Source organism: Aulonocara stuartgranti (assembly GCF_965226115.1).
Source record: "Aulonocara stuartgranti genome assembly, chromosome: 3".
Classification (NCBI taxonomy): domain Eukaryota; kingdom Metazoa; phylum Chordata; class Actinopteri; order Cichliformes; family Cichlidae; genus Aulonocara; species Aulonocara stuartgranti.
The window spans coordinates 75277235-75291679 of record NC_138941.1 but is presented as its reverse complement, the minus strand read 5'-3'; the positions used below and the strand labels follow the sequence as shown (position 1 = coordinate 75291679).

Here is a 14445-nt window from a genome sequence, read left to right as displayed (position 1 = left end):
CAACTGCCCTCCAAGGTGCTCAGGAACTTTTACTCGTGCACCATAGAGAGCATCCTGACGGGAAACATCTTAACCTGGTTCGGGAACAGCACCATGCAGGACAGACGAGCTCTACAGAGGGTTGTGCGATCAGCTGAGCGCACCATCCGCTCCGAGCTCCCTGACCTGCACTCAATCTACAGCAGGCGGTGCTGGACCAAGGCCAGGAAGATCGTGAAGGACCTCAGCCATCCCAACAACGGACTGTTCTCTCTGTTGAGGTCAGGAAAGCGATTCCGCTCCCTGAAGACCAACACAGAGAGACTGAGGAGGAGCTTCTTCCCGCAGGCGATACGGTCTCTCAATCACACCACCACACAGTACTGACCCACACATATAGTTCTTACACACACACTGGACTTTCTGGACATTGTTTTCACTTCATCACTTAAATCACTGCTGCTGTTATTGTGTATATGCTGCTGTTATTGTGTATATATTTATTTATGCTTCTTGTGTATTTTGTTCATACATTCTTATATAGTTCTATATTGTGTATTTTGTTGTACAGTTATTTTATTTTCAATTTAATTTATATATTTTATCTTATTCTTTCCCAGTGTGTTGTACAGTTATTTCATTTTTAACCTTAATTTATATTTTATTCCTTCCTAGTTAAATTTACCCTTTTTAATTTTTCATATTTATTTCCTATCTTATTCATAGCCTTTTCCTTTTTTGTTTTCTTTAGGTCACGAGCAGTTGTCCAAGCATTTCACTACATATCGTACTGTGTATGACTGTGTACGTGACAAATAAAATTTGAATTTGAATTTGAAGTGTGTCCGAGTGTTGTGTCACCCTGCAGGGATCTGTGATTACTCTCAGAGAATATGAATCATATTACAGACACTTTTCTTTCTCCCTGGAGGAGGTTGGGTGAAGTTCTTTACTGTCCAACAGCTGTGTTGGCCCTTTTAAAATCAGAAGCACAACAGAAACAATCACGGGTTTACCAGACTGAAGGTCACTATGCTCACCTCTGATCAGCGTGGCAGGAGTTTCAGGCCTTCAGACAGACGGCTGCAGGTCCACTGCTGCACCAACGTTGTTGGGTCCTGAGTCATGAGGACAGAAAAAGACTTGTCAAAGGATCTGCAGGAGAAAGCTGAACTTTATTAAGCAGGAAAAGGAGGTAGAACCACTAGATGTCAGTAAAGAGCTGCTCCTCGGCCCATCATCGTGCTGTAACTTCTACATCTGGTTCTAGTGCACAAACATGAACCTGAACTGAAATGTAACACCTGAAACTGTTCAGCAGCTCTCAGTCTTTGTGTCTCCACATCTCTGCTGGATGGACTCACCCACTGAAGCCAGGACTCAGTGTGGAAAACGTGTATCACCAAAAAAAAAGGAAAAGACCATCTCTGAATCGAGGAGGGGGCCTAAGGGTACATCTGTCACCTTCTTACAATGCTGTGATTGCAGCCATTCCCCAACTCTGTGAATGGGACTCATGGCCATTGATCAGTTGGCTTTGATCAGTGGTTGTTGATCAATGGTCATGAGAATTTGCATAATTATGATTAAGGAACTGACCTCCCAGCCCATTGTTCCTCAGTGGGCTGGTTTCAGTCATTATGCAAATGTCCTGTTTATAAGGTTGGGGAAACCTGCAGCTGAGACTGAAGACCTCACTTGGATGAGTGACGAAACGTTTCTCCCACAAAACGCTGCGTCCAGATGAACAGAATCAACAGACTCACTTTCCTGGATGATTGAGATGCATCAAGACTTCATTGTGTGTTACTTCTCATTCAGCACAGACACATTATTTCTGCTAGGTCATGTCAGCTGTAACTCTGTACAAGCACAACTGTGAACAACACAAACTTATTTTCAATGTGTCACATAAACACTAAGTGTCAGAGCCTGTATGACACACAGGACAGACTGTAAGCTCTGCTGGCTGCACAGGAGTTTGTAGGCAGCTGGCAGTTTTCCAACATGTCCTCCACCTGTGATGTCAGTGGTGGGACCCCAGTCAAAGCACTCAGCACCACCTCCTTTAAATGTATTTTATACCAGTTACTGCCCAGCTGCTGTTTTCTTTTCTGTCAGGGTCTCCCATTAAAGGAAAAATATACTAAAGACAGTTAGATTTTTTTAAGTATGTAAGTTACTCAGGCATCAAATCGATTTGAAGTTAAACTCTTTATGATCCTGAGGCTGATTTCAAACAAGCAGGTCGCTTTGATCTACGAGCAGATCTCAGACTAACAGCACGAGCACAAAACTGGAAGGAAATGTTTTATCTTAATTCTTCACTCAGTTAGTGTAAGACGGACGTCCTCACATAAATAAAGACAGAAGCTTTATTTTAATATGATGGAGAGCCATTTAGCTCATTGCTGTCATCTTCTACTCAGTGCAATGTTTCTTAAATGTGTTTGTACTGAGTTTTGAGCTTTGCAGGATGAAAACACAGCAGGTGGGTGTAGAGAGGACGTCAGCTGACGGAGCAGAGGGAGGCAGACTGTGGATAAATGACAGAGTGAGAGGAGAGCAACCATGACAGAAGGACAGGTATGGCAGATAGAAGTGGCTTTATAGATATTTATAGTCAGTGTCTGTGTCATGAAGGTGACATGTGAGCTTATCTTTGATCAATTAACCTGAACAATGAGTTTTTGCATTGCTTGTTACCCTTGTTTAGTGAGGTTTGGGTTTCTTTTGAGCCTGTAAAAAGTTGGGCTCCAAACAAGCCCAAACTTGGTGAAATCATCTGAGTTCAGCACCTGGTGAAAAGCCATCGGAGAAGAGTAAGTGGACTGGTTCTTACATAGCGCTTTTCTACTGATCAGAGCACTCAAAGTATGGAACACCAGGACTGCCATAATGAATTAATTAAATACACCATTAAATAATTAATTAAATGTGTCAATAATTAATTAAAATTGGAATTAATTAATTAAATAAATAGTTATGACACATGTAATTAATTAATTATTGACACATTTAATTAATTATTTATGTATTTCACATTTTAATTAATTATTGACACATTTAATTAATTAATTATTGACACATTTAATTAATTATTTATATATTTCACATTTTAATTAAGTATTGACACATTTAATTGATTAATTATTGACACATTTAATTAATTAATTATTGACACATTTAATTAATTATTTATGTATTTCACATTTTAATTAATTATTGACACATTTAATTAATTATTGACACATTTAATTAATTATTTAATGATATATTTATTTATTTCATTTTGGCAGTCCTGGCACCTGGCTCTCGTCATGAAATAATTTTATCTGTCAGCCTCACCCATCAAACTCAGGGGGCGGGGTTAACGCTGCCCATGCAGCTTCTCTAACATTTGATTGGTTGCCGTGCAAAGTAAGTCAAAACAGGTCGATCCTAGATAATCGATTGCTTGTGTAGACTTGGGGCAGCCAGTTATCCCAGAATGCAGATCAAATCACAAGCAGCAATGGTGGTGGTGTAGTTTTAAAATACCCCGTTTTTCTGTCACCAGCTACACTTTTAACAGTGTTTTAGCCGCGAATGTCGCGCCGTATGTCTGGTGAGGTTGTCAACATAGAACATGTTTGCAAAAGTGCTCAGATGTTTTCAGAGATTTCACTAGCTCTGCTAACAGTTAGCATGCAGAGTGCACCGAGGGGGTACATTAACCGGTTTGTTTACATATTCCACTCTCCGTGTTCCACATGTTGCATTCGCAGATTCTCATTTTCACCGAACGATCGTCTCTTTCCGCCTGGTCTTGTGTCTCTGTGCTTCTGTAACATAAAGAACGAGCTGACATTTTTCTCACGAAACCAGCGATCAGCTCAACAGACCCTCAGTTTACCTGCATGCATCCTCCTCCTCATCTGTCAGCTGTTTAACACCTGCTGCTAATTCAAGAAACACGCCTAGTTACCTGGTGATAGTCACAGTTTAACTGGGCAGCCGGTGCTCGATATAACGCAATGTCAGCGCATTTTTCTGCACAAGATAAGTAAATATAGTGTTTTCCCCGAGCGCAGAGCTGCTGGAGCTCGTTTCCTTACAGAGCACTTTATAGGCGAGCCAGCTTTATCAGCGGCTGATGTCCAATCACCGGCACACAGCTTTCAAACCTCAGCTGAGTTTTAGCTCTCAGTGGTTAAAACCTGGACTTCATTCACTCAGGTTCTGTCTGTCGGGTCACGTTTACTTCGCTGTTTTATTTACAACTGAGCAAATCGGTTTGGCTGAGGTTAAAGTTACGTTTCATAACTGCATAGTTTCACAGACGTTTAATGGTTCACATGTGTTAGACTGAACTATCATCTAAATATCATCTGTTTTTTAATAGTTATTCAACTGTATTCTAAGCACCAGCTGTCTGTTAGAATGTGATTTTTTTCTCTCTCTGTTGGCAGAGGTATAAAAATGCGCAGGAAAATCTGACATGCATGGCGAACTTCACCGACGATATTTAGGGAGGAATAAACACACATCAAACATAAATGAACCATTTGCCTGTCTCCATAATTGAGAGAATTTTCTCTTCTTATGTCAACACTCTCTCTCTTTTTTTTCTTTTTTTTTTCTTTTTCGGTCATGTTATGTTTACCTGTCAAAGGCTTGTTACAAACTATGAAACACATTGTGCAGACTTCTGGATGTTAGAAGAAAACTAATACTGCTCATGAATGAGACTAAAGGCAGGAAGGTGTCCTTTAAAACTAAACATGTTAATAGGACCTCCCTATTTATATCATAGTTTATGATATAGCACGTGTATTTCAGTAATAGCTGAGGCCACTATACGTGCTGGCCTCATATCAAATGTGAAGGCAGACTGAGTCTATGTTTGACGTTTTTTATATCTAATCTTCCTTTTCAAACATTTAAACAGCAGCGAGTCTGCAGCTGAGGGAATACAAATTCAAATTGTCGGAACAGGTTTGCTCGTTTCTTGGATTCATTTGGTGATTTATTAAATGTATAACTGTTATTCTAATCTGCTGCTGAGTCTCTTACACTTTTCTTTATGCTGTATATTTTCACCTCTCTGGAATAGTTGGCAGTTAGATAGTCAGCTGGGAAACTTTGTGTTAACTCATGGAGCTGAGGATATCGTGGATATCGTGGATATGCTGACCTCGCTGCGTGGTGTACAGAGCGAGGTCAGCATGATTAATATTCACAATAAAAATATTAGCCGAACATCATGAAGTCTGTATGTGTTTCATAGTGTTGAACAACCTTTGTACAGTTAAAGCCAGCAGTTACTACATGACGGAAACACCAACGTTATCTCTTTTATGCGTTTATACACAGGTCACGCTGATTACTGAACAAAAACCCAAAGATCAGATGTTAAACAGATTTATTTGCTCTCTCTCCTCCTTAAACATGTTTTTAATGTTAGTTATAATTCAGAATTGGCGACTGAAACACGTAGGACACATAAGAACATCAGGAAATAAAACACCGATAAATATAACCTCAGTAAAAGAAGTCAGCGGGGGTTACTACAGCTGTGTACTGGGGCCTGCGCTTTGTCGGTGGGATTGCTTGCGAGGCGAGCGGGTCTATCCCACGCTTTGCCGTGAGACTGGGACGACATCTCTGAAATCATCGAAACACTTTTGCAAAGAGGCTGTATCTTGACAAACCGACCAGACACATGAAGATTAAACCACTACATTCTCGGCTAAAAAAATATTAAAACGGTATTTGGTAACACACAAACAGGGTTTTTCAAAGCTCAGTTCTGTTAGCTTCCACATGCCGGTTGTTGTGTGCTAGAAACAATGGCCACCAGGCCAAAGCAATGGTTTTGACTCGATCAGCGTTAACCCCGCCCCCTGAGTTTGATGGGTGAGGCTGACAGATAAAATTATTTCATGATGAGAGCCAGGCGCCAAGACTGCCAAAATGAAATAAATAAATATATCATTAAATAATTAATTAAATGTGTCAATAATTAATTAATTAAATGTGTCAATAATTAATTAAAATGTGAAATACATAAATAATGAATTAAATATGTCAATAATTAATTAATTAAATGTGTCAATAATTAATTAAAATGTGAAATACATAAATAATTAATTAAATGTGTCAATAATTAATTAATTACATATATCATAACTATTTATTTAATTAATTAATTCCAATTTTAATTAATTATTGCCACATTTAATTAATTATTTAATGGTGTATTTAATTAATTCATTATGGCAGTCCTGGCGTTCCATATCAAAGCGCTTTACACAACTTGTGCATTCACCCATGAACATCTTTCCAAGTGCTTCATAGCTAACATTCACACACATTCATACTCTTATGGATGCATCGGAGGGCAACCTGGGGTTAGTATCTTGCCCAAGGATATTTGACATGTAGATGACGGGAAGCCAGGAATCGAACCACCAACCTTGTGATCAGTAGATGACCTGCAGCAGCATCTGCAGGTCATCTACAGCCACCCCTGTGGGACAGAAGTTTGCTTTGGAGACTGAAATAAAAAAAACTAACAAAGATGATTTATAATGGGCAGTATGGAGAACTAAAAGTACATGCAGGCTGTGCTGGAATACGTGTGTTACAGTTTTTGATACCTGAAAACTTCAAATATCATCAGAAAAAATACAATATTTTGCATCATCTCTGCAGTGTCTCTTTTTTCCTCTGCTGTTGTGATTTTAGCTCTAAACTGTTTGGTTTGTCAGCAAACTGACCTCTGACCTCTGCAGTACTAACTCCTGACCCGTACAAAGAGCAGGCGTTTCTGACCTTTGACCTGCAGCTGTATGCTGTCGATCAGTTGTGGTTTTCTCAGAGTGAGGCTGAAGTCTGAACTGTTCAGAGCATCAGGTCTCATCAACGTGCGCTGCTGTAACGCCGCTTTGTCCTCTGAGATCACCAGGTATGAAACCTGAGTGCTGACAGAGCAGCATGTTCCCCCTCATTCACCTCCACCACCACAGCCAAGGCATGCTGGGAAACTGAGGACACACAGACGGAGAACTGAAGTGTCTGCTGTGTGTTCATCTCAGAGTCCTCACAGGTGACACATTAGCTCCAGAACACCAAGCCAGGTGTTTGAAGCCTGACAGGGATTCTTCCCATCCAGAGGGAGGATTTAGCTGCACAACAATGAACATTAGTGTGTAGTTTAGAAACACAGACTGTGCCTGCACTGCATCTAGTGAAGAAAAGTGTTACTGCGAGAGAACGAGGCTCCTTTAAAGCAGCTGATATTAAGGTTGAAAAATCAACAATAAGCTGATGTAATCAACGTTTCACAAAATGGTCAGCAGCTAAAATCTGGAGCCGTTCTTTGGTGGTAATTAACAGTTTGTTCTTGTTAGCTAATTATGTCATTAAAGGTAGCAGCAGAAGCCTTGTGTTGAAAGCCCATTCACTCACACATTCACACAGTATGTGTGTGTCTGTGTTACACTGTGGACATCCCTTCTGTTGGAGCGCCATCTTGTGGCAGGTTTAAGAAATGTTCTTCTTGTAAATCCAAACTGATGCACCTCCATAGCAGACTGTGGAGGCTTTCAGTGACATGAAGACTTGATTTATACTGTCATATTCTCCTGTTACACAAAGCACAGCACGCTGAACATGGATGAACTGAAACTCCCAGCATCTGACTGAGGAAAAGCACAAATCATTCTCACACTGACTCCTGCTTGATTTTAGATTTGCTTTCAAATCCTCACACTTTCATATGAAGCACTAAATGGGCTCCAGACTGTTTATCTCAGCTTCCTGTCAAACACACTGCTGCTCACACCGAGGCTCAGTTTACTCCTCCAGCCTGGCTTAACCTGCTGTCTGTTAAAAACAGTCCCACACTCCTCTGTTTAATCCTTCTGATCAGACTCTTTGATTTTGTATTGTTTTTACCTGAAGTTGTGTTTTTGACATGGTTCTGTCTGTGAAATAAAGCTCACACACACACTGCTACAGTCCTTCATACACTTAGAAACGAAGCTGCTCCTTTCCTCAGTGCTGACACATAAAGAAGAGTTGCTTTTATATCCAACACGTCTCTGTTCCAGAAAACAGCTTCAGCAGCCTCTGAGTCTGAACTTGGAGTTGGTTATAAGCCACAGGCCTGTGTGCACAGCAATGAGGAAATATAATGCAGTAAGTGAAACATGGATGTGTGGAACAGATTATCCCAAAGGTTGATTCTGTTCATCTGGACGTTCTCAGTGAAACATTTCATCTCTCGGTCAGGTGACTCCTTTAGTCTCAGCTGACTGCAGGTTTCCAAACCTTTGTCACTGGATCACTCACTTCATCTCCAACGTGTCCCTGACACAGACAGCTGGAGCCGTTACAGCAAAATCATTGATCATCGTTTTTAGAACATTAGCTGGTGTTGGTGGGCAGGCTAGCAGTGCTAATTGTTAGCACTAGTTCTGCTGCTCTCCCTTTGTCTCTGTTATTGTTGGTCTTTAGTGAACAATAGAAAGTGTCTTCATGAGACTGTTGCCTAATGTTCAAATGTAGATAACACCACCTGCACCAACCTGTTACACAGCACAACCCTCTGGTGTAGCTTTGGCTGGAGCACATATTGGCAGCTCCAGTGACATCACCACTCCATGGTGACATCATCTCTACAGACTGTGGCTGTTACATATCCTCACCTGGTAATAATAAGACTGTCCTCAGCTGCACACAGCTCCAAGATGAACAAACTGAAGTAAATACAAATTAGAGTTACGATAGATTGAAATCTTGTAATCAGAGCTAATTCTTAGTGAAACTCTCACAACATCATATCCTGATCCTGGGTTAGTGTCTCGGTCTCAGATCACAACATCAGCACAGGCTTGGCTTGGGTGAGGTATTGAGTGGTTCTTGTCCATGACAGCTGCAGGTACAGTGCCATCAGCCATGCTGCACCACATGTCTGCCCCAGAAAAATTAGTGTGGCTGAGTCTCATGTAAACATTGTGCTAAAGTGGTGGGAAAGTGGCTGCAAGCTGGCTGCACTGTGTCCAATACTCTCAGTATGATATCCACAAACCTCTGAGTGTCACAGAGTGGGCCTGTGCTCAGCTCACTGTGCCCCATTCAATTCTACTTGCATAGTTTTACAAGTAAAATTAAAAGTTGCTCAATGATAAGTTATTGTAGTAACAACTAAGTCCATGGTTATTATTTGTTAATAGTAGCTTAAAACATCTGCACCAATCATGGAGCACCAGGTTTAGAGCATGTGGATCTACAAAAGTAAGTCCCAGTAAGATGGGCTGAGCCTTACATACTAGAAGAAACATGTCATTCCCAGCAGATGAAGCGCCCTTTAAAGCAGGATCTCACTTTAAACCTAAAGAACTTGCTATGAGCATGCAGTGCATTCATGGTTATTATTCATACGATTGTGGGGAGCTAATAAAGTGCAACTATCACATTACATTTTATTATTAAATTGTTGTTAACAATCCCTTCACTTCTGCTTATCTAATTCATGGTTGCAGGATGGCTGACAGCTTCCATTAGGCAGGAGGTAATGTCCATTCTGGCCACAGTGCAAACCACAATGTGTAACTGACACTATTATATTGCATTATATATATTGCATTATGCATTGTTACATCTTTTTTAATAAATGATGACAGTCAGCTGAATTTGCTGCCCCCTTGGTGGAGGACATCAGCATCAGCAGCTGCTGCTCCATCACAAACACCACAGAAGAAGAACACTGGATCAGATTATCTGGATTTATTTGACAGGGACAGTGTTCATGTTCATGGACATCAGGATAAAAACAGAAAATGGAAACCTGCCAGATTTGAGCTAAACTGCTCATTTCCATGTGTCGTCCCTGGGCAGGTCACATGACTCTATCCAACATACAAAGACACACAAGAAAAATCCAAACAATCCATCATACTGAGTCAAAGTGATCGCAGGTCTGCTTTGTTGGAGCCTTCAAAGTGGAACATGTGGACTGTTCCTTTATTACTACCACTGAAGGCCACGCCCCTCTGGTCATGTGATCATGTGGTTTGTAGGAAGCTCCTCTTCCTCAGAGGATCCACCTGTGCTTCCTCTCCTCTCTCCTCCACCTGTTACAGTGAGGGAACGTCCTCCATGATGGAGGAGCTGCTGGAAAGTGCTGAGAGTTTCCTCCAGAGTGAGACCTCTGTCACAGTTCAGAGGGTCTACGGCAGCAGAGACCTTCATGGACACTAAAAGTCTCAAACACACAACAACAACATCACACTGACTCCACTCTGACATCACTGATCAATAATCAAAGAACACACAGATCAAACTGATTGATCAGCCATCAGAGGAGTCGGATCAATGGAGCTGCTTCTGTTCCTGATGTCCCCTGTTTGATCCTGGACCTGAACTCTCCCTGCAGAGGAGACACAAGACAATTACCAAGTGATAGTGCTGCTGCTTTGAGCCACAACTGCAGTCATCACACAGTAACTCCAAAGGAGACACCGAGCAAGACGGGAGGGAGAGTCAAAGTGAATGAAATACAAGCCTTCCATTCCATCAGTGAGTGTGTTTGTTTGTTTTTTTGTGTTCATGTTTCATGTGTGGACATGCTGCAAATCAATTTCCCATTGTGGACAATAAAGTTACAATTCAACCACCACAGATGTCCAGTACAACAGTGAAACCTGGCACATGCAAACTGATGAGCAGGAATTGGAGTACAACTTGTGAGGAGCTTTGTATTGTGTTCTGCAGAAATCCCCATTTCCTAAATGTTAGAAAGACAAACGATATGCTGGCTGATTAATGATGGAAAAACAAGGTGCAGAGAGGTCTGTTAACAGCAGCAGTACCAGAGATGCCAACAGGATCAGCAAACTGATTCACAAAGCCGGAAACATCAGTTTTCAGAATCTGGAGGCATTTGAGTCACTGAGGGTCGTGAGGTCAACGAACAACTAGCTCTCCACCATGAACAACCCATCTTCTGGGGATTGTGGGTGCAGGGTTTTACCGTGTAATAAATAGTGCTGTGAGTCAACTGTTGCTGGTATTTACACTATATAAAGGGAAATGAATTCAATCTCAGCCACTCAGCACTACAGAGACAACAGAGCTCCTTCTTATTCAACCCTGCCTTCATAAAGAACATGTCAGAAAATCATTTTCTGTAAAACTGAGCAATAGCTCTTCCTTCTGTGACATGTGTCACTGGCAGGCATTACTCATCTTCTTTCTACCTTATACCATCTTGCAGATGTCTCTTAGATTTATAGTGTACTAAAATTCTATAAAACGTTCTTGCATAATCCAAGTCATCTTTTCTATCTATGTATCTGTGTATCAAACAAACCTTTGACTTTCAGCAGCACTGTTTTGTTTCGGATCCATCCATCTCTCCAGACTCTACAGCTGTATCTCCTACTGTCTCCATCTGTGGGCTGTTTCAGGGTCAGACTGAGGTCTCCAGTTTTCAGCAGGTCTTCATTCATCTTTGTTCGGTCTCTGTAAACCTGGTGCTGTTTGTCAGGCTGGTCAGAGCCGTTCTTATACACGTGAACTGCTCTGTAAGAACTGTCCTCCCACCTCACTCCAGCATCTTCAGGCAGGTTTTCTGTAGTTTTGAAGGGCAGCTGGACAGACTCCACCCCCTCCTCCACCTCCACCTGACAGACTGAGAGGACAACAAACACAACATGAGCTGTACAAAGTGTGATTGGTGTTCACAGAGCAGCATCATGTGACTCCTGTTCTGCACTAAATGATACGGATCAACAGGTTGTGGATAGAAAGCAGATTCCTTCAGCAGAGGATCCATATCACACTTGAAGCATGTCGTCGGGAAAACAATCAGTGAAAATGGGACACTTTGAGCCAATTTGAGCCCGTAAAGGGAACAAAAGTTTGACTTTTACGGATTTGATCATTTTCTTTTTAAAAAGTCATGTTCAATGGGTGTGAAAGAAAATCTGCTAAAGGTGTCTGTTGCCTTCAAGTTGTCTTTAATTTAACTGCAACTTAGCTAATGCTTGGTGAACATCTTCATAGCTAAGACTAAGATGGCTGTGTTATGCTGCTGATTACTCCTCTTGGTAATATGTTCTTCTGGTTTCTGACATTTCAAGATCAGCAGACCCAGCTCAACAATGTCTGCAGGTGCTAACAGGTAGGGATGGGTACCGGTATCCGGTGCTATTATGGCACCGGTTCTGACCAGTGGCGGAGCGGGGGGGTGGCTTACTGGGCTTAAGCCTGGGCTTGTTTTCTATGCAAAACAAGAGGAATTTCAATACACAGCAGTATATTCACAATTGAAACCAGATATTTACATACACTTTATGGAAAACACAAGAACATTTTTTTTACTGTACAACATCAATTTAGAGTAAACTTGTTTTGTTTTGGATAAATAAATGTTGAAATATCTTTTGAATTAGTTAAATGTCAGAATAAAGAGAGACAGAGCTTCTATTTTTATCACTTTGATCAAATTTAGGAGTACATGTACACTAAGTTTGTTAATTAATAAGAAAACTCCAGAGGATTCCATTCTGAGCTGAAGAAGCTTCTGATAGGTTAGTAGAGTCCATGTGAGTAAACTGGTGGCACAGCTGTGGATGCATATAAGGCAAAACACAGAGTCTGTTTCTTTGACATGGGAAAATCCAGAGATGTCAACCAAAGCACCAGGAAAAGAACTGTGGAGCTCCATAAGTGTGGCTCAAGTTTGAATACAATTTGGTGCCATTTACAATTAAGAAATACAGACAGTTTCTCTCTTTACTCTTAAAGTTAACAAATATGTTTTTTATATTTATCAATCTAAAAAAATAAACATTTAGTCTGATTTGATGTTACAATTAAAAAAGTGTTTGTGTTTTGATCTGAAGAGTAAATATCTGGTTTCAACTGTATATTTGATGATTGTCAGCACAAAGAGGGAGAGAGAGGAACAGAGAGTGAGATGCAGAATGAGGACAGAACAGAGATGAACAAGAGCAGGTGAGACACACATGTTAGTCAAATGGTTGCTTACTAAAAGTATCACCGTATCATAGGTCCTCATGTATCTCGTACCTAGTGTTTCTTTTTAGGTTTGTTATTTTTCAAATTCTACATTTATTAAGTTATGCAGGCTTGTTTGCACAACAAGGCTAAATAATTATATAAACTTTTCTCAATCTAAATATTGTACTTTGGTAGAATTAAAAAATAAGTGTAGTGCAGGTCTATGATGATTTTTAGTGCTACTATCATCTAGTTCTGATTCTGGTTCTGTCTTGGTTAAATCCTCAGTAGTCCTGATTTTGAACTGTTGTAGTCCTGTTTTAATTCTGGATCAGTTCTGGGTCTGGTTGAATTGGGGTTAGTCCTCATGTCTGGATACAGCCCTGACCTTGTTCTGCCTTGCTGCTTAATTAAAAACTAGTTTAAGGTGTCCTGCATATGTGATATATATTTTTCCCTCTATGAAGTCATTCTTTTTTGAACAAAACTCAAAACACAGCCTATTAATCTTTCAGTCATTTCTACCCCCCCCCCCCCCCCCCAAAAAAAAAAAAAAAAAAAAAAACCCCAAACAAAAACATTTTGCATACTACCCTTTAGGGCTAAGCCCCGGGTGTTTCAAATGTCTGGCTCCGCCTCTGGTTCTGACATAAACGGTAGTAACCAGACCAAAAAGCAGGTGTCCTGATTTGTATTTGAGGGAAGAGACATACGACTGGAGGTCCATTGTGCGTCAAAACAATGATTTTATTGAAACATATATGTGGGAAGCCGAGCACGATCACTCAAACAGCATCGATCTCCCCAGAACAATAAATGGGTTGTCATATATAACATCATTGATGACGAGTAATATGTGTCAAAGCAGATAAAAAACATGCATCAATTCCAGCATGTAAGCATGTATGCAATCCTTTCAATAGCTGTGGGTCACTTTGCTCAATTGATCGGCCAGACGTCGCGCTGCCCGTAGCTTCAAACCATTAATTAACTTGACCGAGCTTCAACTCTTTAATTAGCACAAAAATGCAATGTGTATAACATGATTACAGTTGCACCTGCAATGAAAGATTATTATGTAATTAAGCTCACACCTGAAATACAGACTTTTAATGTAACATCAACAGTTTCAATAAATGCTCTAATAATGATAAATCATAAATGATGCAACAGTAATAATAATGATTATGAATAGTAACAGTAAAATAATATTCTAATCTCTACACAGGGCACTAGCTGTGTTCTCCACTTTGTGTTCTACATTCTTTAAGCACCAGCTCGAGCACCGTTTTAAAAGTACCGGTTTGGCACTGGTATCGGATAAAACCTAAACGATACCCATCCCTACTAACAGGTCAATCTTTGAGACGCTGAATGTTCCCAGTTTCCTGCTGTGAAACTAGAAGTGATGACTATTATTGTAACAGCACTGCAGCTGGAACTGCTGACGGG

The 14445-nt window shown here is 40.6% G+C and overlaps 2 protein-coding genes across 2 annotated transcripts in view; one reads left to right on the top strand and one right to left on the bottom strand.

The window, feature by feature from the left end:
* LOC309703468 (uncharacterized protein) overlaps positions 1-14445 on the top strand; it is a 147163-nt gene that overhangs the window by 73094 nt on the left and 59624 nt on the right. The window lies entirely within an intron of this gene.
* The window catches only part of LOC309698992 (uncharacterized protein), a gene marked incomplete at both ends in the record, with an annotated part of 34965 nt that continues 30543 nt past the window's right edge, over positions 10024-14445 (bottom strand). The window contains 3 exons of the mRNA XM_082521801.1: positions 10024-10212; positions 10311-10396; positions 11339-11659. Coding sequence (XP_082377927.1) covers positions 10024-10212; positions 10311-10396; positions 11339-11659 — 596 coding nt within the window. The remainder of the gene's footprint in view (positions 10213-10310; positions 10397-11338; positions 11660-14445) is intronic.